Raw genomic sequence first — 20421 nt, 5'->3', positions numbered from 1 at the left:
TCATTTATAAATGGGAAAAGTACCCCTGGTGAGCATTATAAGGTTATTGCAAGTCACAGAGGAGTTCCATGATCATATTGAGGAACAAAGAAAAGTTACATTTTAAGGTTAATGAACTCCAAGGTGACTTGCAATATCCTTATCATGTACGGCAGGGGGTACTTTATTAATTATAATACATGTACGGACAATCATCTTTCCAACAAACCACTTACATCCTTGGGGCGTAACGTTTTCAGATTAAAGAGAAAGCATGTTTACAAACATGAAGAATAAAAATAGAATCTCTAGTGAAAAATTAAACACATCAAAAAAAACGTTAGATATTTGATGCAAAAAGACATTACAATCAGCTTAATACAAGTCAGTTTAAAAAAGTAAAAGAACAGCAGTTCAGAATAAGTAGAAACATGCATAAAGATTATCCGACGAGCGCAAAAAATAAACATGTTGTCATGAATTTTTCCTTCTGACAGTCAAGGAACTCCTATCAAAACAGAGCAGAGGAAAGAAAAGCCAGGTTTTGTTTTTAAACAGCTGCTTTAATTAGGCTCTGTGACTGCGTTCTCTTGACTGCTGCCTCTGGCAGTAGGCATTGTGACATCAGAACTCAAATGTAATATATTACTACAGTTGAGTTCTGTCTTCATATCTTTATATTAGGTGACTGTGTGCATCACATGTCGCCTATCACATAAAGAGTTATAGATGAGTAACAATGAATTATGGGTTGGTTTTTCACCAAGTGGTTCTGAGTGACATAAATAGACCACAAGAGCAATGCTCGAGTAGTCTATGATGTCATTAAAACAGAGGAGAAAATCATCCCCATAATTCACTTTTTATGAATCTATAACTTTATGTTATGTATAGCCCCCAAAATCATCTGCCGCTGCTTTCAACTACTAGGAAGGGGCAGAGGAGGAATGGGTAGCCATACACAACACGGCCTCTCCTCCCTGTCCCAAATGTGGACATGGAGGAAGGGCAGAGGAGTAATCGGGAGCCATACACAATACGGCACTCATCCCTGTCCCAAATGTGAAAAACTGTTTCACCTGCCACTCTCCATCAACTCCCACCACCTTCCCTGCATTTATTCTTCATTCAGCAGTTGTGCTTTCTGCTTTCAGTCTAAGCAGTGCTACGCTGACAGGCTCACGGGGAGGCCTGGAAAGCCTTTATTACATAGCAATAGAGGGTTACAAGTTGTGTTATCCACTGTTGCTACGTCATAACAGTGATTTATCAGATTTAGAAACTGATTTAACTATTAGGGGTTCTCTATGAGAGCCATACATAAAAAAAGAAATTATTCATGAGTTTTGATATAGTGATTGCAGAATCCCATGTATTATAAATAGAATTAAAGATCGGCAACAGTCAGTGCTTTAAATGGGCCGGTACTCACCGGTACTGAGTACCGGCACTTCTTAAATTTATCGCTCTGAGTACCAGCACTTCTCTACTGCCCTAGAGAGTACCGGTACTCATGAAAAGGTAGGCTCATTAGCTGTGCTGGTGAGCAGGAGTGGGACGTGTCTCCGGCAGGCAAGGCGCCCCTTCTCTGGCCCCGATCTGAGCCCCAGCTGAGCTATTCAGCAGGGCTCGTTTGAATAATCTCCGGTGCTCACTATCACGATGTGCTTGACAGAGCATGGTCGAGATTCATTTTACCTGCTAGTGTGCGCGTGTGATTTTCAAAGCGCAGAACTTCAGGTAGTGAAAAGTCAGTGCAGGGTAATATTTTAAACACAGAAATGTTATCAGGGGCAAGGGCAGCGGATTCTCACACTTCCCATACTTTCTCTCGATCAGAGGGTTAATGCCCAGACAATGTGATCGAAGAGGCCCCTGGAACGCTTATCTAACTGCTTTCTGCACTGAGGCACCTCCCTTTCTGACTCTTTGAAGAAGAGACAGGCTAGCGATCCCGGCGGTGCCGCGCCAGCAGCTCTTCTCGGTGGATCGTTCTGACAGCTATAAAGAGATTCGGGTCAATCAGATATTAATTTAATAATCTCCTGCTGCTGACATTTACAATGTTTGTTACGAAAATGATTAGGGGGCTCCAGCACGGTATAGGGCCTTGCAAATGGGCACACTAGAGTTGTCTGTCTGAGCTTAAAATGCGCTATGTTTTGTCTAAACTAGCAGTTTTGATGATTTATTAGTAGTTCAAAGTGTTTAACATCCCTGCTTGACAGTGACACTACGAAGCAGCAGCCTTTCTTTTCCCAGCACAGTTAGACTTGCTAAGTCAGAGATAAGTCATGTGATTATTGTTCCCGCTGGAGAGAGCTCAGAGTTTTCTGTACTGACAGATTTCACTCTCACCATTAAGTAGCGTAGAGGGTTAATATGCTTCCTTCAAAAAAGCATATTGTATTGTACTGTATTGTATGGGGATAGCTCAGTGAGTTGCTGTTTTTGTCACAGAGAACTCTTTGTTACATGTCGTTTGGCCGCACCTGAAGCTGAGGTTGGGGTGGAGGGTGCTAATTTTTTTAGAAATTAAGTAATAGCTTCAAAAGCACCTGCTGCAGAGTTTGACTTCCTTGTTGCTCAAATGAGTGTGATTTCTGATATTTGTCTATTTCCATTGACTTCATTCCATGATTCTGGTCGCAAGAAAGTGCCACTCTAAGTGTTACACATCTAGTTGTTGCCTGACTCTCGGAAATCCACTGAATCTATGAAAATGTCAAACATAAGTAATCTGAAACATTAGCAGCTATACTCAAATGGGTCTCATTTCTGATATGTATATGATTAATTTTGCTAGCGAGAAAGTGTCACTCAGTCGTTGAAATGTCACTCATAATTGCAATGAAAATATGAAAATGTCACACATAGCAATCTGAAAACTTGGCAGCTATGGGGTCCATTCAGGCCCTGTGCTGTCAACCACATTCACACTATCCTCTGCATTTGCGCAAACACAGGAATCATGGCAGTCCCCAGGCAGTGGCAATTAAAAAAGCCATGGTGAAGACTATAACATGGCTTTTAACATACCAGAGTCTTTTGTGTGTCTGCTTATGTTTGTGTGTTTGCCTGCATTTGTATGCCTGTTTTTTGTGAGAAAAAGTGAGAGAGAGAGAGAGAATCAAGACACTCTCAGGAGATATTTTAAAGAAAATGGGTGGCACTTTGTGTGTACATAACTGCTCGGCGACAAAGGTTCAAAAATAATGTAGTAGGGAGGGTCGGTGGGTGAGTGAGTGAGCAAGGATGGATGTATAGATGGATGAGTGGATGTCTGGATGGATGAGTGAATGAATGGATGGATGGGTGAAAGAGGGTGGATAATTGTATAAAAGGGCGGATGATGTGTGGATAAGTAAAAGATTGGATGGATGAATGAAAGGGAGGATGGATGAAAGGGTGGATGGTATAAAGGGGTGAAAGGGTTAAACTGAATGATGGATGAAGGACTGAAGAGACAATAGAATGTAAAGGTTAAATGGGGGACATCAGCAGGTAAATGGTAGGATGAAAGGATGAATGGATAGATCGATGGAAGAGACAAGAGATATCTTCTGGGGAGGGTCATGATGATTTGCTTCATTTGCTTTGTGCCATAAGAGCTTTGGTTCGAAGTGGGGGTATTTTCAGCTTCTTCCTACTCATGTGCTCAAAAATATATAGTATTGTGCCAGACAACAGCAACTAACAGTATGGCATTAACAAGGTGCAACTATTGCAAAAAAAAGGAAATGTTAACATATTATCGCATTTCTCTTTCATTTTGTGTAATGAGTTAACCTGCTTTGTTTATATAACCACATTTATCATGTGTTTTGGTGTGTGCTGCAACTATAATAAAAGTCGTTAAGTATCATCATGTCTTGCTCTTATCCCCGCCCCTAGCCCCGCCCACTCACCACAAGCTCATTTTAATGAGTACCTGCACTTATTTTTTCCCATTTAAAGCACTGGCAACAGTGAATTGTGGGGTTGTTTTTCACTGAGAGGTTCTGAGTGACATCAAATAGACAACAAGAGCGAAGCTCGATTTATCTATGATGTCACTCAGAAAGCAGAGGTGAAAAACTGTAAACAGTGGATTTCCATGTCGTTCTCAGAGGCTTTGAAATGCCGACGTCCTTAAGGAGTGTGAAGCACCAGCCCCAGAAAGCATTTTTTTCTGTTTTTTTGGAGGAGTGAGTTTGGGGCATGGCAGGGGCAAAAGTGCCTTGTAGGTCCTCCTCTGCACGAGGCCCCACCCCACCAAGGCCCTGCCCACTCTTCAGAAGGTGACATTTTTGTTTAAGTTGGCATTTCTGCTGGCAGGTTCTCAGAAAGCTCTGTCAGCCTGGCCTGGAAGGCATGACATCACAACAGTGGGTAACCAGTTTGTGCTATCAACTGTTGCTATATCGTAGCAGTGGATTGTGAGATTCAGAAACGGAAATAACGATACAGTCACTCTATGAGAGCCATATGTAACGAAGTTATAAACAGTGAGCCTCAGAAACTTCAACTAACTTCCAAGACAAATCTGCAAGGATGAGAACATCCCAGAGAATTTTAACATACTCCTCTTGAATCGTTCTCGCCATTCATACATAAAACAGCCAGCAGAGGGGGCCCTTTACCACCGCACGTGGACTACATACGTTTTGGTGAAGCGTGTGGGCTATCCGAGGCTATTTGACGCATGCGTGTACCGTGGCAGCTGAGCGCGACCAGGCGGGAAATGATTGCAGTCTTTCCAAAGCCGATGTTCCCACAGATCACCACGCCCTGGTTCACGCCGTCGTTTGTGCTTTGTAGCTGCGCATCGATCTCGTTGAACAGCCAATCTCGGCCCACAAACACGGCGTCAGTGGTGATGCTGGGCACCTCGAAGAGCAGGGGTTTCAGGGAGATGTCCGGCGGTCGGTAAGGTGCAAAGCGTACTGCAAGTTGAATAAACAGACAAAAGAGTGAATGCTCATCAAGAGAGGGATAACACGTGTACACTGTACTAGAAGACCTGTATTTAGACATGGGAACTTCAGCATTGGCATTCTCCTGCCTTTAGCCATTAATCTAAGCACTTGCGTACCACTGCAATGTTATCAGCGGCAAGGCCCGCATTAGCATCGGAGCGTCCCAGCACAGAGGAAGAATACACCAGGAGAGAGGAACAAGCCGCCGGGACCCATTTTATCAAAACAAACGTGCAAACAAATCGTAAAACACAATGGCAGTCGAATGCAATTTTAGATTTCAAATGGACTTAAACTTCGTGAAACATGGTTAAAAAAATGTACACAACGTAAATTGTTAACAAAAATGGGCTCACTGAACCACGTTTTCCTTTCACAACACACTGTAGAAATAAATTATTTTATATGTAAAGTATGATTCCAGGCCTTCAGAACAGTCGAGCAAAATCGTTTACAACACTCGTTATTCATGGCTCATTGAATGCACCATACAATGTGGGGGAGAGCCGGCTCAGCCAGGGGAACTGACGAACTAAAATAACGCCTCCATAAGCTATCCCAGGTGCTACCTCTTTCCTTTTCCCAGTGCAGTTCTGAATGACAAAAATAAAATGCATGGTAGCTGAGGGTATTATATCAAAAACGTGCTTATCTGCTGAATTATACCTGCAGTCGAGCTGAGCTGCAATTCTCATGAGTTTCATAACTGGACAGCAGCCCTTGAGGGACTCTGTTATGGTGTTATCATCATGACAGTGGTGCTAACCCTCCCGTTTGGAAAGAGTGGGAGTATTAGGATTTCAAGTGGGACCCTTAGGCTCCATAGGAAATGAAAGGGAGTCGTTAATTCCACTTTCCTCCAATACATCGCAATTTCCCCTGGTGTTTCACTCAAGAGACAACCCTTGCTTACAGGAGGTGGACTCTTTAGTTAAACATCACAGATATGCAGTTGCGTGGATCTGGTAACTCTGGTTGGGGCGATAATGCTGAAGATTCTTTTAAGTGGACTGGAGAAAGCTCAACAACATTTTCCTGAGTGGCTGAAATCAGGATCCACTTTAGGAGTTCATAAGGATTTGGGATGCAGCTGTATAGCTATTTCTGTAAGGTTAAACTGATTGAAAAGGAATGCATGGTTAGGCTCCTGCTGTTCCTAAGTAAAAGAAACCGTTGATAGAAGATAAAAGGGTAACGTGAAGGGAAGTAGGTGTGTGCTAGACCAGTGGGTTCTTAACCTTTCTACCCCTGAGGACCCCCACTTAATCATAACTGGAATCTGGGGACATCAACTGAATCATTAAGGGACCCCCCCAGAGTCATTCCTGGAAGTTGGGGACCCTGGCCAAAGCAATTTTGATGATTTGAACCATAGAACAATACACAAAAATAGAGAAACAAGCACTCATCAAACAAATACAGAAAGGATGAAATATTTTATTCAGTTCACATACAGCTATAAACAATCAAGAAAGTTCATTTTAATAGGAAGGTTGGGTTTTCTAAATTCAAGTTGAGGGCACTCACTGTCCATACTATATTCTGTTTGTTGCACTTGCAATGTTCCCACAACTTAATCTTATGATACCAGCTTCATTTTTAGGCTTCGATTTCAAGTTATTTCACATTTGCAGAACCTTTTAATTGTGCATTTTGCTTTTTTAATTTATACACTTTATTAATCTGTTAATATTTAACTTTCTAAGCAGTGGTGGACTCCCTAAGTAGGCATCGCAACCCCCAGGGGTCCCGAGACCACAGGTTAAGAACCGCTGTTGTAGACTGTTACAGAGACCCTGTACTGAGTCCAATTCAGTCTATTGTCTTTTAATGTTAATACCATAGCATCAGGATTCTAGCATGTTGAGGTCATTTTATGGTTTCTAAAATCAATGTTATAATTCAATATTTTAGATTTTTAATCTATGGTCCCAAGCATATGTATCGTGGCCTTTGACTGTTCAACAGACTATGAAGGTTAACCGTGCCATAGGACCCTTTGGGAAATGGGTCACAAGGTAATTGTTACAAAGATGAATTGTAGGAACTCCAGACGTAGCCATGAGGTATAAAAATAAGTAAAGGTTTATTTAAGCTTGGATGGAAGATGGTAGTTACAGGATGGTAGTTAAGATAATCCAAGGCTAGGCCAAGACCCCACCAGGAGCAGCATCCTTGCTGCTCACCCCACAGTCTCCAACTCTCTCTCACACACAACCAGGCACTCCAACATTCTGCTCACTCACCAACACTGACGAAGGAACAGTAGACGGTATCGCTAAAGAACAGGACTGCGGTGCACGTAGTCGTCTTGACGAGTGTGGAGGCAATGATGTAAGGGAGTGCAGCGTCATAATAGGTCCAGGAGATACTGCGTGTGAACGGCAGAAGGTAAGATTGCTTGCGCAAAATTGTAAATTTGAAAAGGGCACGTGTACTGTTAACGGCCCGTACCTCCAACCAGACTTAACTTTCAAGCATAAAGACGGACCAAAAACGCCTCTCACCAATGACACTAGGGCGACTCCATGCTCGCATACTGCAGGCGTCACTTCAGCAAAATAGACTTATGCTTCCTATTAAATACACGATCTCAGTACACCAACTGCAGCCGATCCTGTAGTAAGCACCCACGTACAGATCCACTAAGTGCTCGCAGTAAAGAAAAGTCATTACACTTCTATAGTGGCAGTTAAAGTACATGGGCAATCTCTGTAGATGAAGCTTGCACTGTCAGTCATCATATGATGATATGCGTGGTGGGCTGTCGTTTTTCTCAAAATTCTCAAAGCGGCTGGCTTCCCAGTGAACACAGATGACACACGCAAGCTTAAAGCAGGAAACGGAGTGAAGTTGAATAAAAGTTGCTCACCGCAGGATGCTTAGATTGTCACGATGCACCGCACAGTAATTTATTCACTGCTGATCGCTGCCCAATTAAAAATGAGAGTTCTCTCCAATGACTGTGGGTTTGAAGGCTGTAAAACTTTGAACCTTCCTGGTTAGCGTCAAATTGATGTTAACATCATAGATGTAAGGAACGTGAAACGCCCAGGGCAGGCTGTCCAGATGGTAGAGGACACTGGTCGGGCTAGTGGAGGGGTTGTCCTTACTTTTCAAGTTGCTTTAGTTCCAGTAGTTTCCAATACCAGTAGTCTTGTTTTCAGTTTCGAATATCTTCACCTCAGGTAAACTAGGAGCCAGTACACACAGGGTTTTTTCTCCAGATCGTCGCCAACGTTACAAAGATGAATTGTAGGGACTCCAGACGTAGCCAGGAGGTATAAAAATAAGTAAAGGTTTATTTAAGCTTGGATAGAAGATGGTAGTAACAGGATGGTAGGTTAGATAATCCAAGGCTAGGCCAAGACCCCACCAGGAGCAGCATCCTTGCTGCTCACCCCACAGTCTCCAACTGTCTCTCTCACACACAACCAGGCACTCCAACATTCTGCTCACTCACCAACATTCTAACATTCCACATCCCATTCATAGTGGCTGAGCAGCAGGGAAAGGAAATCAAGGTACAACAGTAATCTAATAGAGGAGCCTGACACAGCCACAATGCTCTGGCAGACCACATGCGGAAAATCAAATAAGCTATTTACGGCAATTCTATGTCAGGAGCGGAGGCTTCTGATTAGGCTTATTCTTTCTCCATTTTATTACTCCAGCAGCCTTTTTCAAACCAACATCATTCATTATTTGAACTACATTTCCCATGAACACAGGGGAAAAGTGAAAACTGAAAATGTCCAAACAGCATTAGCCAATCCCGTGTCAGGGCGCCTCATATCCTCCCCTGCGGGCGCTCTATCCTCCTTTTTCTTCGCTGCTCCAGCAGCATTCAGATGAGTGTTCTGTTATTTTCCTCATGTTTTAATAGTTTTGACTGTGATTGCGCTGGTTAATGAACTCGTAGGCATTTGTCTCGCTATATGGTGATTGCTTGTTGTTGCTAAAATTGCCCGATTTACGTGTGCTTCACCGCGGGAGCGTCTCCTCGCTCCTTTCGTGGTGCAGGTGATCCCGTCTGGCTCTTTGCGCGGTGCGGCCTCCCGCCGCTAGGGGACTACGTGCCTGAGCGCTCTCGCTCCGTTGAGAGCTTTACCCCCCCCAGGCGGCCACGAGTCGTCTAGTTCCGCTCCAGTGACATCGGCGGTATAGACGGACTCGCGCGCCGCGGGGGAAGATACGTTTGGTTGTAACTGAGCGCTTGGGCTAAATTTATATTCAAAGAGTCCCTGCCTGGAGCCTGAACACACGCGCTGCGTGTAGGATCTAAGTGTTAATTTCAAAGGAATTTGAACACACGCGCTGCGTGTAAGGTGTCTGTATTTCTAAAAGGACCGGCCCAGGCAGGCTGCAAGTTTTTCCTCAGAATATAGAGGGTGATTGGTCCTGCTTTACACAGTGCTCCCATTACGTGTGGACTGAGTGTTTCAGGGTACTGCCCTTTGATTTATCCCCTGTTTGTGTTCGGATTTTTATCATTCACTTTATGATGGAGTATGATGAGTATTATGAGGAGGAGGAAGAAGTGATGTACTTACCTGTCGATGACCTTTTTTGCCATGTTATGGACTCATCTTTTTTAAAGCGGTATCTCAGGTGGTTGCGCCACTGGAGAAGAGGATAGACATGATTCAGGCTCAATGTCAACCCCTTTCACAGAGGTAAGATCTCTCGGGGTCCTCAGCCCCCTTACCTCCAGGCCAACCTGCCGCTAATATCATACTGCCCAAACAGAAGCGTTCTGGGGCCGCGGGGGTGGACTTAGATGCTTTTTCGCGCCTCAAGAAAGCCTTCCTGGAAACCAAGGCCCCTGTACCCCCTAGTACTCCGGAGAAGAGTCCGACTGGACCCTCTGCGGTTCCTGATGATGGGTCTACACTGGATCCGGTCGACTCCCCTCAGTCTTCTGAGAGGGAGGGGGAACCGGATCGTCCATGGCGCCCCTCGCATCCTGATCAGTCCACACCTTCAGAACTCAGTGCAGATATGCTCAATCCCGATGAACTTTTACATCCTCGTTCGTCGCAATGGGTTCCGGCCCCCAAGGTGGCGGCCTACATGGCGGCCAGGTTACATAAACCCTTAGATCAAGAGGTGCGGAGCTGCCTGCGAGCGGAGTGCCCGCGTCCTACCCTGGAGGGTAAGGTCGCGGTTACCCCTGAAATAGACGCTAAGATGACCACCTGTTTGTCAAAATTTCAAAAAGATCCCAAAAAAAGGGATTGATCGCTCGTGGAGAGCGTGCCAAGATAAACTCTTGGACACGGCAGGCCCTTTGGCAAAAATTTCAGACATGGCTGAGGACGCCAAAGCCTCAGGCACTTTAATTTCCCCGGACACACTCTCCGGATGGGCTCAGAGAGCGATAATATTTTTGGAGAATGCGAATGTGGCCATCTCTACGGAGCGCCGCAGGTCCATTCTCATTAAAATTGACCCCAAGTTAGGGGAGTTGGCTACTTCTGAGGCAGGTCCGGTTGCGGAGGGTAATCTCTTTGGAGATCCCTTCGTCAAGGAACTTGGCAAGTTCGTCAATACTTTTAATTCCTTAGACAAAGCCCAATTGTCAATCAAGCGCATTTTTTCCCCGCGTGTTTTTGGCGCAGCCGGTCGTGGCAGGGGGCGCTCGGCCAGCCGCCCCTACAGTAGAGCCTCCTTCAGACAAGGCGAATCCCACAGAGGGCAGTATCACGATCCTGAAAAGTTCGGGAACTTGTACCCGACTAGGAGTTTTCCTCGTCGCCAAGGTGGCAGAGGCAGAGCAGACGGTGGTCACAACTATCAGAAAGGTGAGTGTTCAACCTGCAAAGGGTATGAGGTTGGGGAGCAGACTCCAATTTTTTCTTCCCAGATGGTCTTTACTTACCTCCGACGCTTGGGTCTTGCAGACTGTAAAAGGGTTTCAAATCGAGTACTCCGACATCCCTATCCAGCCCCTCCGGCCCAGACCTATAGCCTTTACTACGGCTCAGAGAGTGTTGATAGACAACGAGATATCGGACCTATTGAGGAAAGGTGCGATTGTTCCCTCCACTCTACACCCCCGGGGTTTCTCAGCAATATTTTCTTATTGGAGAAACGGGATGAGGGCTATCGCCCAGTGATAAATCTCAAAGAATTCAACGGGTGGCTCACTTACCGCCAATTCAAGATGGAGGGCATCCACCTCCTACGGGATTTGCTACAGGAATTGGACTGGATGGTCTGTCTGGATCTGAAGGATGCGTACCTTACATTCCCAATTTTTGCACCTCTCAGACGGTTTCTTCAGTTCCAGTGGGGCTCACAGATCTTCGAGTTCACCTCCCTTCCTTTTGGGCTGTCTTCCGCTCCGTGGTGTTTCACCAAGGTGATGAAGCCGGTGGTGGAGGTTCTCCGATCGGAGGGCATCCGGTTAATAATTTATTTGGACGACATACTCATCATGAGTCAATGTCCGTGAAGGCTGGTGACCCACTTACGCCAGGGGGTGTCCCTCTTGGAGTCGCTGGGGTTCGTCATCAACGAAGCCAAATCAGATCTTCTCCCTTCCCAGAGGATGCCGTTTCTGGGATTCACGACTCGGTGGCGGCCACCTTGTCCCTGCCCTCCCGGAACCTGTACAAGATCAGACACGAACTGAGGCGCACTCTGGCGAGGCCCACAATTCTGCTACGACACTTGACCAGAGTGGTGGGCCTTCTATCATCATCAATTCAGGCGATATTTCCGGGCCCTCTGCACTACAGGGCCCTTCAGCGTCTCAAAACCTTCCATTTACGCAAGGGTCTCACCTACTCGCAGGCAGTAGTTCTCACGGAGGAGGTGAGAACGGAGTTGCAATGGTGGGTCGAGCATATGGAGGCTTGGAACGGCAGAGCGATTTCCGTTTCCTAGCCAGATCTTGTAATCGAATCCGATGCCAGTGGCTCGGGTTGGGGCGCTTGTTGCGGCGAGGTTTCTACAGGTGGAAGATGGTCCTCGTCAGAGAAAGCCCTGCACATCAACTGTTTGGAGTTGATGGCGGGTTCGTTTGCAGTACAGTGTTGGACGAAGGACAAGATCCAAAGTTGTGTTCTACTCAAGATGGACAATGTGGCAGCGGTGCCTACATCTACCATCTCGGGGGGACTCGGTCGAAAGCATTATCCAACCTCGCCCGCGATCTCTGGGAGTATTGTCTGGCCAATCATATTTCCCTGTCGGCGGAACACCTTCCGGGATCGTCCAATCAGGTGGCAGATTGGTGCTCTCGCCACTGGAAGGACACCAGCCTATGGCAACTCCAACCCAGTGTTTTCAGATAAATCAAGACCCGATGGGGTCAGTTCTCGGTGGATCTCTTCGCTTCTCGGTTGAACACACAACTGGCGAGGTATTACAGTTGGCGTCCGGATCCACACGCATTGGCGGTGGATGCGTTTCTTCAGGATTGGAGCAAGGAGCGGGTATATGCGTTTCCCCCCCTTTGCGATGATCATGAGATTATCCACCCAGGTGAGGAGACAACAGGCGGACCTAGTACTGATTTCCCCAATATGGAGGTCGCAAGCCTGGTTTCCGGTTCTGATGGAACTTTCCTGGGATTTTCCAATCCCTCTACCCCTCAGTCCTGATCTCCTCAAAGACCCTCAGGGTAATCCTCACCACCTTCTGACCACGGGCAGTCTACGCCTGATGGCCTAGCGGGTTACAGGCAACATTGGAAAGTCCCAGGCCTTTCACAGCACGCTGCCATGTTGCTCGCAAAATCCTGGGCTGACAGCACCAATAAGAGATACCATTCAGCCTGGTCTCGATGGAGTGGTTGGTGTATGCAACAACAGGTGGATCCGGTGGAGGCGGACGTTGTCCAACACTTTTCGCTCAGCAATCTCGGCGGGCCATGTTCCATTGGACAATCGCCCGGTGGGGGAATATCCTTTAGTCTGCAAATTGTTGAGGGGTATCAGATTGTCAACTCCCCCGGAGCCACGTTACTCAGTCTTATGGGATGTGAACAAGGTTTTACTCCTGTTTCGTTCGTGGCCTTTTAACAAATATCTATTGTGCAAGCAGATGTCAGCCAAGCTAGCAATGTTGCTGTGTTTGTTTTCTTGTCGAAGGGTTTCGGATGTGAGAGCTCTAGACCTCTCAGGTCAGGTGTTTACTCCGGAAAGAGTTACCTTTTACATCTCCAGATGTACGAAGTGCAATTCACGCTCGGTGTCCTATCCTGCATTTCCAGATGATCCCAAACTGTGTGGTTCGAGCTCTCAAAGCCTATGAGGTTGCAACGGTAGATGTACGCCCTCAGGGTGTCAAGCAATTGTTTATTGCTCTTACAAAGCCACACGGGCGGTGTCGTCCCCTACTATTGCAAGGTGGGTCCGCTGGGTTATGCAGGAAGCTGGTATTGATATCTCCTGTTTTGGGGCGCATTCTTTCAGTCGTGCAATGGCATCTAAGGCTTTTACCCTGGGAGCACGGCTGGAGGATATTTTAAATGCCGCGACTGGTCCTCGGACTCCACCTTCAAAAGATTCTACTTTAAACCAGGGGTATCCCTGGGTTCTTTAGTAGTGGATAAGCTTTAAACTAGCCTAATCAGAAGCCTCCGCTCCTGACATAGAATGCAAAATTTCCTAGCTAACGTGCAGGAAAGTTTCAATTCTATTAAGGAGGCGGAGGCGAGGATTAGCCCACCCGGTCTTTATTCGAACCCTCCCAGAAATCTGCGTTCCTATGGTGAGTAAACTCTTTATGGAAATGTTTTTTGTTACAGACTGTGATAACGATAACGTTGTTGGTTCAGTACCGTGGCCTGATGAAATACTGTGCAGTGTGTCTTGGGAGGTAACTTCCATGAGCTTACTTAGTTTCTTTTACCGTAGGTTCGGACTCTGGCAAGCAGGAATAAGTGGAAGACTACCATGAAAGTGTCGCAGGAAGAAAGAGGAGGATAGAGCGCCCGCAGGGGAGGATATGAGGCGCCCTGACACGGGATAGGCTAATGCTGTTTGGACATTTTAAGTTTTCACTTTTCCCCTGTGTTCATGGGAAATGTAGTTCAAACAATGAATGATGTTGGTTTGAAAAAGGCTGCTGGAGTAATAAAATGGAGAAAGAATAAGCCTAATCCTCGCCTCCGCCTCCTTAATAGAATTGAAACTTTCCTGCACGTTAGCTAGGAAATTTTGCATTCTTTATTGTATAGATCATTAAAATGACTAAGCTAAAAATACCCATGCCACACTTGTCCTGCCCTCCACAGTAGAATCTATAAGTAACGTTAGACACAAATAAAGTGGCATGATGAACGATGAGGTGGTGGTAACCTACACAATGCATGCACAACCGGTTCTTTATAAAATACATTCAATTCATAGCTTTTTATTTTAAAGAAGCTATATTTGCACTGCGTCTTTGTTCGCAGTTCCAAGGATTTCATTACAGGTATAAAGCTAGCTCCTAACGACCTCCATAAGCTGCAGATCTAAATATTTACTGTTCTAACAGTATGAAATAGCTTGGTAATGAGATCGTGCGCCTTGTATAAAGGAGCGTGTGGCGTGGTACGTTCTCCATAATTGAAAGTATAAAATAAATGACTCAGTATTTAGCACTCCTCTGCCCCTGGCCTTCCAGGCCTGCTACAGATTACAACCCTGCGGAATGTGAGGGCTCCATGGCTGAAGTTCCAAGCCCACCGACATTTATTTTTTATCATCACGGAACCTAGAGCAGATAGGTAAGCATGCCGACATCCACACCTGCTTGAGTTCACCCTGTGATGACAAATGTAATCATATCCGACAGTATTTGATTTTTAAACATACGGGGACTGATGATTTCAGATAATGTTGCAACTGAGTACTAATCTGGCATGTTTCTTCTCGGAAAAGCCCTTTACATCACCCTCAAAGTACATTACGTTTTAATTGATTTACTAATAGCTATGTGAAAGCAAAGTATGAAGTAGTCAAAACTCAGCTATATTAGATGTCTGAAAGTTAAAAGCTGCTGTTTGAAACTCAGCTTAGGGTTACCGAGAGACTTGGTTGATGCAGACTCTTCAGCCCACAGGAAGGCCTTTAATGTACCAGTACACACACCTCTAATAAACAAGCATTGGCATAGCCAATAGGTCTCGCTTTTGGGACCTTATAAGTATTTAGTTATGCAGCACAATATCCTTGGTGCAACAACATCACCTGTTGCATGGCTAAACACCTAAAAGGTCTCAAAGGCGAGACTTATTAGCTATGCCAATGCTTTTTGGTTTTGCCAGTGCTTTATTTTCATGCACTCACAACAGTGAAGCAAGTTTATTGTACATCTTACAGAACTCCCATACTAACATTCAACTAGTGCTCTTAAAAAAAAGCCTTCTCGAAGTTTTCAATGTAAGCTTAGAGCGGTGAATGATAAATCTTTCAATCATGTTATCGAGCAGGGAACCACAGCAGACAAGCAACTGTACTGTTTGTTGGCTATATTATATTTGTTCCATGACTGACCCAGTCATCCCAAGCTGAACTTGTAGACTTGGTGGGTGCGAAACCCCATATCCTATAGGCGGAGAGGTGCCCCAACTCTTCACAAGTCACTATAATGGCTATTGACTGCTGTCATAAGGCTCTCTGTTGGTTGGAATGGGACTGATGGGTGACACAGGAAACTCCACTGTTGTGTGGAACATGGCTAACTGAAGCAAATGGCCACATGGGCTTTAAGCAATTTCAAGTCATCTGGATTTCCAGGGTGGGAGTTATTTGAGACCATGGCCACATGAAATCAGTTCTAGGCCTAATTTTAGAGTTTGATATACACTAGTCACCAGTTCTTTGAATAGCTTTACCTGAGACATGCGGGGAAGGGAAATAGGAAAAACATTGCTTATCTTCCTGGTTACAGCCCATTAGAAAACAGATGGACACTTAGCTCAATGGGGAGGAAGAACACCTCACAGGTCTACCGATATGTAATGGCTGGAAACATTTGTAGACCGGCAGCTCTCTTGGAAGGCAGGTTTAGGCCTGTTGGAAGAAAGCAATGGCTTGAGGCACAGGTGGCAGCCAGAGAGCTGTCAATTTCAGCCTTGCTCCACCTTATTGTATTCAAGTACATGCAAAGAATGCACTTCGTGCCAGAAAGCACTGGCAAGACGGGTAAAATTCCATCCCCGAATGTTCCAGATGTCAGACTCATAACGTAGATTTCTATAACAAGATTGGGGGTGTGGGCAATCTAAATACACTGGTACTCAGTCACTCACACGCTGTCAACAGTATGCCTTTAGCTCATTGATTTATCTCCTAAGATGGGCTTACTGGGTATTACTGAAGAGGTGGAATCCCCACACAGCATCCATACACTCACAGGTTTAGTATTCCTCCTTGCCAAGAGAGAGCCTTCAAAGTATTGGAAGTCCACCTCTGCCCCTCCCATTTGTGAATTTCTACAGAGCACAGAGGTGTTCCAATAGCCCACCTGTCAAGCAAAACATGCACAAATCTGAGGACTTTGGGGTCTCTATAGACATAATTATCCACAAATGTGTAGAGTCGAGTTCACAAAGTAATAATTATTTTTTATTATGTACTGCCAAATAGGTTGTGATGAGCCTAACCGACCAGATGCCAATAAAAAACAAGCATTGGCATAGCCAATAGGTTTTGCCTTTGGGACCTTTTAAGTGTTTATCTAGTGCTATTGGCCATGCCAATGTGTTAAAGTTATGTTGTAGAAAAGTGTGGCTGCTGTCTAATATATTGAAAAATTGTAATAAATAAATTTAAAACAAGTGTTGGTTCCTCTGGTGCACTTCGACAAGTGCAGTTTCCTACATTTATCACTATTAAAAGCACTAACACTGTTGCATGGAAGAATGGGCTGGACTTTTGTATGGGACTGGAACAACCTATCTTTGTCACTTTGTCGCTAGGGGGCGCACAGACACCACAACATTTGGAAACGATGGGCGGACTACCGGAGCTTGCTGCTGGAACCGACATCAGCAACGGAGGCTCATCCCTTGGGATAACATATGTTTATATTCGATGTGCGGAGGTGCTGTGTGGAGGGAGGGCCCGTAGGGGTAGACCCTCCCAGCTATATATATTTACAAGATGTGTCCAGGATCATGCGGACCTGGTGCGATCAAGGGGGGGTGGGACGGGGGGCAGGGTAGGGAGTTGGGGTACTCTTTATGTTGTTATTCTTGCTTTTTTATATTCCATGAAAAAGTCAAAGTCGTTATTTTGGTATGATTGTGCAGTTGTCTCTGGTGTGCAGAGCCCTGCGATACATGTGCATTTTAACAAATAAAATGTGTTTAAGAAAAAAAGCACTGACACTGTGGACTACATATGGATTCAACAAACCTTGGAGTAAGTTTGAGTGCGTTAGGAGTTGCACAATTTCACAGGAAGCAGCAACGTGTGGTAAAACATGGATGAGTGGAAGCTCTCAAACACACCAATGATGGACCTGTGTGCCACAAGTGAGCAGGAAGGGCTCATTCAGAATGTTCTGCACAATATACTCCTTATACAAGACTTACCACGGAATATACAAACTCCAACTGTAGTGCCAGAGATAAAACCCTGACGTGGACACTGTTTATTATTTGTGAACTAGTAGACCAAGGGTGTCTAATACCGTGGGAGAGTTGTATGCAACCGTGAGGGACAGATTTGAGGTGCATTAGAGAGCTGTGTGTAGCATGAGGGACAGATATGAGATGCACTGGGAGCTGTGTGCAGCACGAGGGACAGATTTGAAGTGTATTGGGAGAGCTGTGTGAAGTGTGAGGGACATACCTGAGGTACACTGGGAGAGCTGTGTGCAGCATGAGGGACAGATGTGAGGTGCACTTGGAGAGGTGTGTGCAGCATGAGGGACAGATGTGAGGTGCACTGGGATAGGTGTGTGAAGCGTGAGGGACAGATGTAAGGTGCAGTGGGAGAGCTGTATGCAACCGTGAGGGACAGATCTGAGGTGCGCCAAACACCACTAGCAGAATGCCAGTGTGAGCTGTGTTTTTCCTTGTGCTTATGTTGTGCCAGGAGTTCGATCTCTGAAATAACATAAACCTAAAACTCATCATGGGAATATTTTTTAACATTGTAACTGTAGACAATAAGTGAAGCTCTTCTTTTAGCCAAACTCCAATGTTTGGGTACCACAGCAAGGAGGACCGTGGTGTAACTGGTATGTGCAGAACGTCAGTTGAAATAAGGATGCAATAACAGTGGCAGTAATTTATTATTGGCCAACCCCTTTTACCCCATTAGTTGGCGTTTAATGTAGGGTAGTGGTTTACAGGGTAAAATAGCTTATTTAAGCACCTCACATTCCTTATCAAACAGTCCCCAATTAAAATATAGACACACTGAAAGGCAAATACATGTTAATAAAAGACAAAAATATAGTGCATAAAAGCTTAGGAAATATAGGAAAGCGTCCGCGGAAACGCTAATTATAAACAGTTGGCCCCAGAAACACCGCTGTAAAAGTAGCAAAAAAGGCGACTGAATTTTACTGCGTGGTAAACTCACACCGTGCAAATAGAACTGTGCAGATAAACTCACAAAGCCTCTGGGTCCTCAACACCCTGTTATTATACACACTTCTAAATTTCTGGCCTCTAACTACATAGTATTACCAAAGCACAACTGAAACCTTATTAAAAAACACGGCAAGCAGAGAAGTTAAGGAGAATGTAGCATTCAGGCAACATTTCAAGTTGAATGTTTTAGAAATGCATTGCCACCTTGCTTCAAAAAGACTACCAAGTGTAGCCGCCATCCAGTCTGGAATGGTGTGAAACGTCCCAACAGTTACTACCTGTTGTTAAATGGGAGTCTGCCCTGGCAGAATTAAGAGAATTGTTGGCTCCTTGTAAAGATCAGTATCAACAGTAGGAAATGCAAATGTGGCATTAATACAGTTGCACGTATGGGTGAAGTTTGAAGAGCAATCTGAGATGTTCGTACCAGTGAATAAGCAGAAACAGGGCTAAAAATAAGATTGCGCAAGCATGGGGAGCTTAACTAATTTGCCATGAATTAAAGGGTGGTGACCCGACGCTGTAACTTACAAAAATGTTTTTAGTGACTTGTTGTTTTGGCAGTGAAAAAGGCAGGAACACGGCGATAAATAGGATTCGCGCTAGTTCACACATTTGTGAAGTACGTGCAGTAAGATTTCCAACCGAAAGGGCGCATGTTTTTAGTGACTTGGCAACAACATCACTTCCCATGACAACAGACACTGCAGAGGATTTCTTTGAGAACAGGAACTGAGGCCCACAATCCCAAATTACATTTAAGAAAACTGAACATCCAATTAAAAAAACAATCCCGGACATGCCCAAAAACACAGACAGCAGGAAAATAAACTATGCTAAATGAAGCTGAGGCTAAATCAGACTGAGGCGTGACTGATGCGTCACGAAGCCTGTACAAAACGTCCCCCCATTGCGCTGCAAAGATGCTTGCGCACATTAAGGAGCCATAAAGCTTAATGTCTGGGGCGGCTATCGGCAAGTTAATCATTGGGTCATATCTCACAGATAAACATGGGGCCCGCGAGGATGCATTAAGATTTCAAACTAAGCACAGGCCGAAGAAACACATTTGTGACCTTTGAACCCAAAATTATTTTTGGAAACTGTCAGCTTGTTTATAGGCCACAAATCCTCTTTCTCTTGTGTATGCAATCACCATTCTGGCGATTGAGCGGCATGCTGCGTCTCACTGTCTAGTTTGAAAAAAGCGCCGCCGGGGTTACATGGCACTCTGATGGGCTACACTGCAACTGATGTCCTATGACCTATTAAATCATAAGATGCTCTTCTCAGACACGTTGAACAACAGCAAGAAATCAACACTAGAAACATTTTGCTAACCAAATCACAATATCGGACTTTGTTTCTCCTGTGAAAATGCATGCGTGAACCTCATAATTTACTCTCACGCATACAACAATATAATACACATATATTGGTAAATGAACAGTGATCATAATTTTTGCAGATACAGGGATCGAGGCTCAGGGCGAGTAAATACTTTGCGCATGGTCAAACAATTGGGTTAAACGCAGATTTCTGAAACCAAACTATCCAGCTTTAGGTTCACCAACCTAAGGATACTTAAACCAAAAGAAACAGGCGAGCAGAATAAACACGGGAAGTACTCCTCAAAATGGATCTACACTAACTGGGCATGTGCGTGCGATTTAAAAGCCTTCACAAGTTGTGACGGGCTAGGAAAGGGACACTTTTCAAGCACTGCACTCGTGCTTGTGGCGGCATCCACCTTGCGGGAGCGAGCAGCAGCCATATGTTTGTAATTAACGTGGCCGTGCCGCTTCTCACTCCCACAAGGTGGATGCCGCCACAAGCACGAGTGCAGTGTTTGAAAAGTGAAGACCGATGGCTAAAGGCACTCCTAGAGCAACGCATGCGCGCTGCCTAGGCGAGACCTAAAAAATGATTTGCCAGTCT

General features: G+C 45.1%; 1 protein-coding gene across 4 annotated transcripts in view; it reads right to left on the bottom strand.

Moving 5' to 3' along the window:
- TANC2 (tetratricopeptide repeat, ankyrin repeat and coiled-coil containing 2) overlaps window positions 1-20421 on the bottom strand; it is a 2520149-nt gene that overhangs the window by 623377 nt on the left and 1876351 nt on the right. For 3 of the 4 annotated variants that reach the window (XM_085640812.1, XM_085640816.1, XM_085640830.1), the window contains one exon: window positions 4623-4904. In XM_085640812.1, the coding sequence (XP_085496938.1) occupies window positions 4623-4904 (282 nt within the window). The remainder of the gene's footprint in view (window positions 1-4622; window positions 4905-20421) is intronic. The other variant, XM_085640825.1, reaches the window with a different exon arrangement.

Source organism: Triturus cristatus, chromosome 1_1, assembly GCF_964204655.1.
Source record: "Triturus cristatus chromosome 1_1, aTriCri1.1, whole genome shotgun sequence".
Taxonomy (NCBI): domain Eukaryota; kingdom Metazoa; phylum Chordata; class Amphibia; order Caudata; family Salamandridae; genus Triturus; species Triturus cristatus.
The sequence above is the reverse complement of the archived record's forward strand: the minus strand, read 5'-3'. Positions and strand labels throughout refer to the sequence as shown.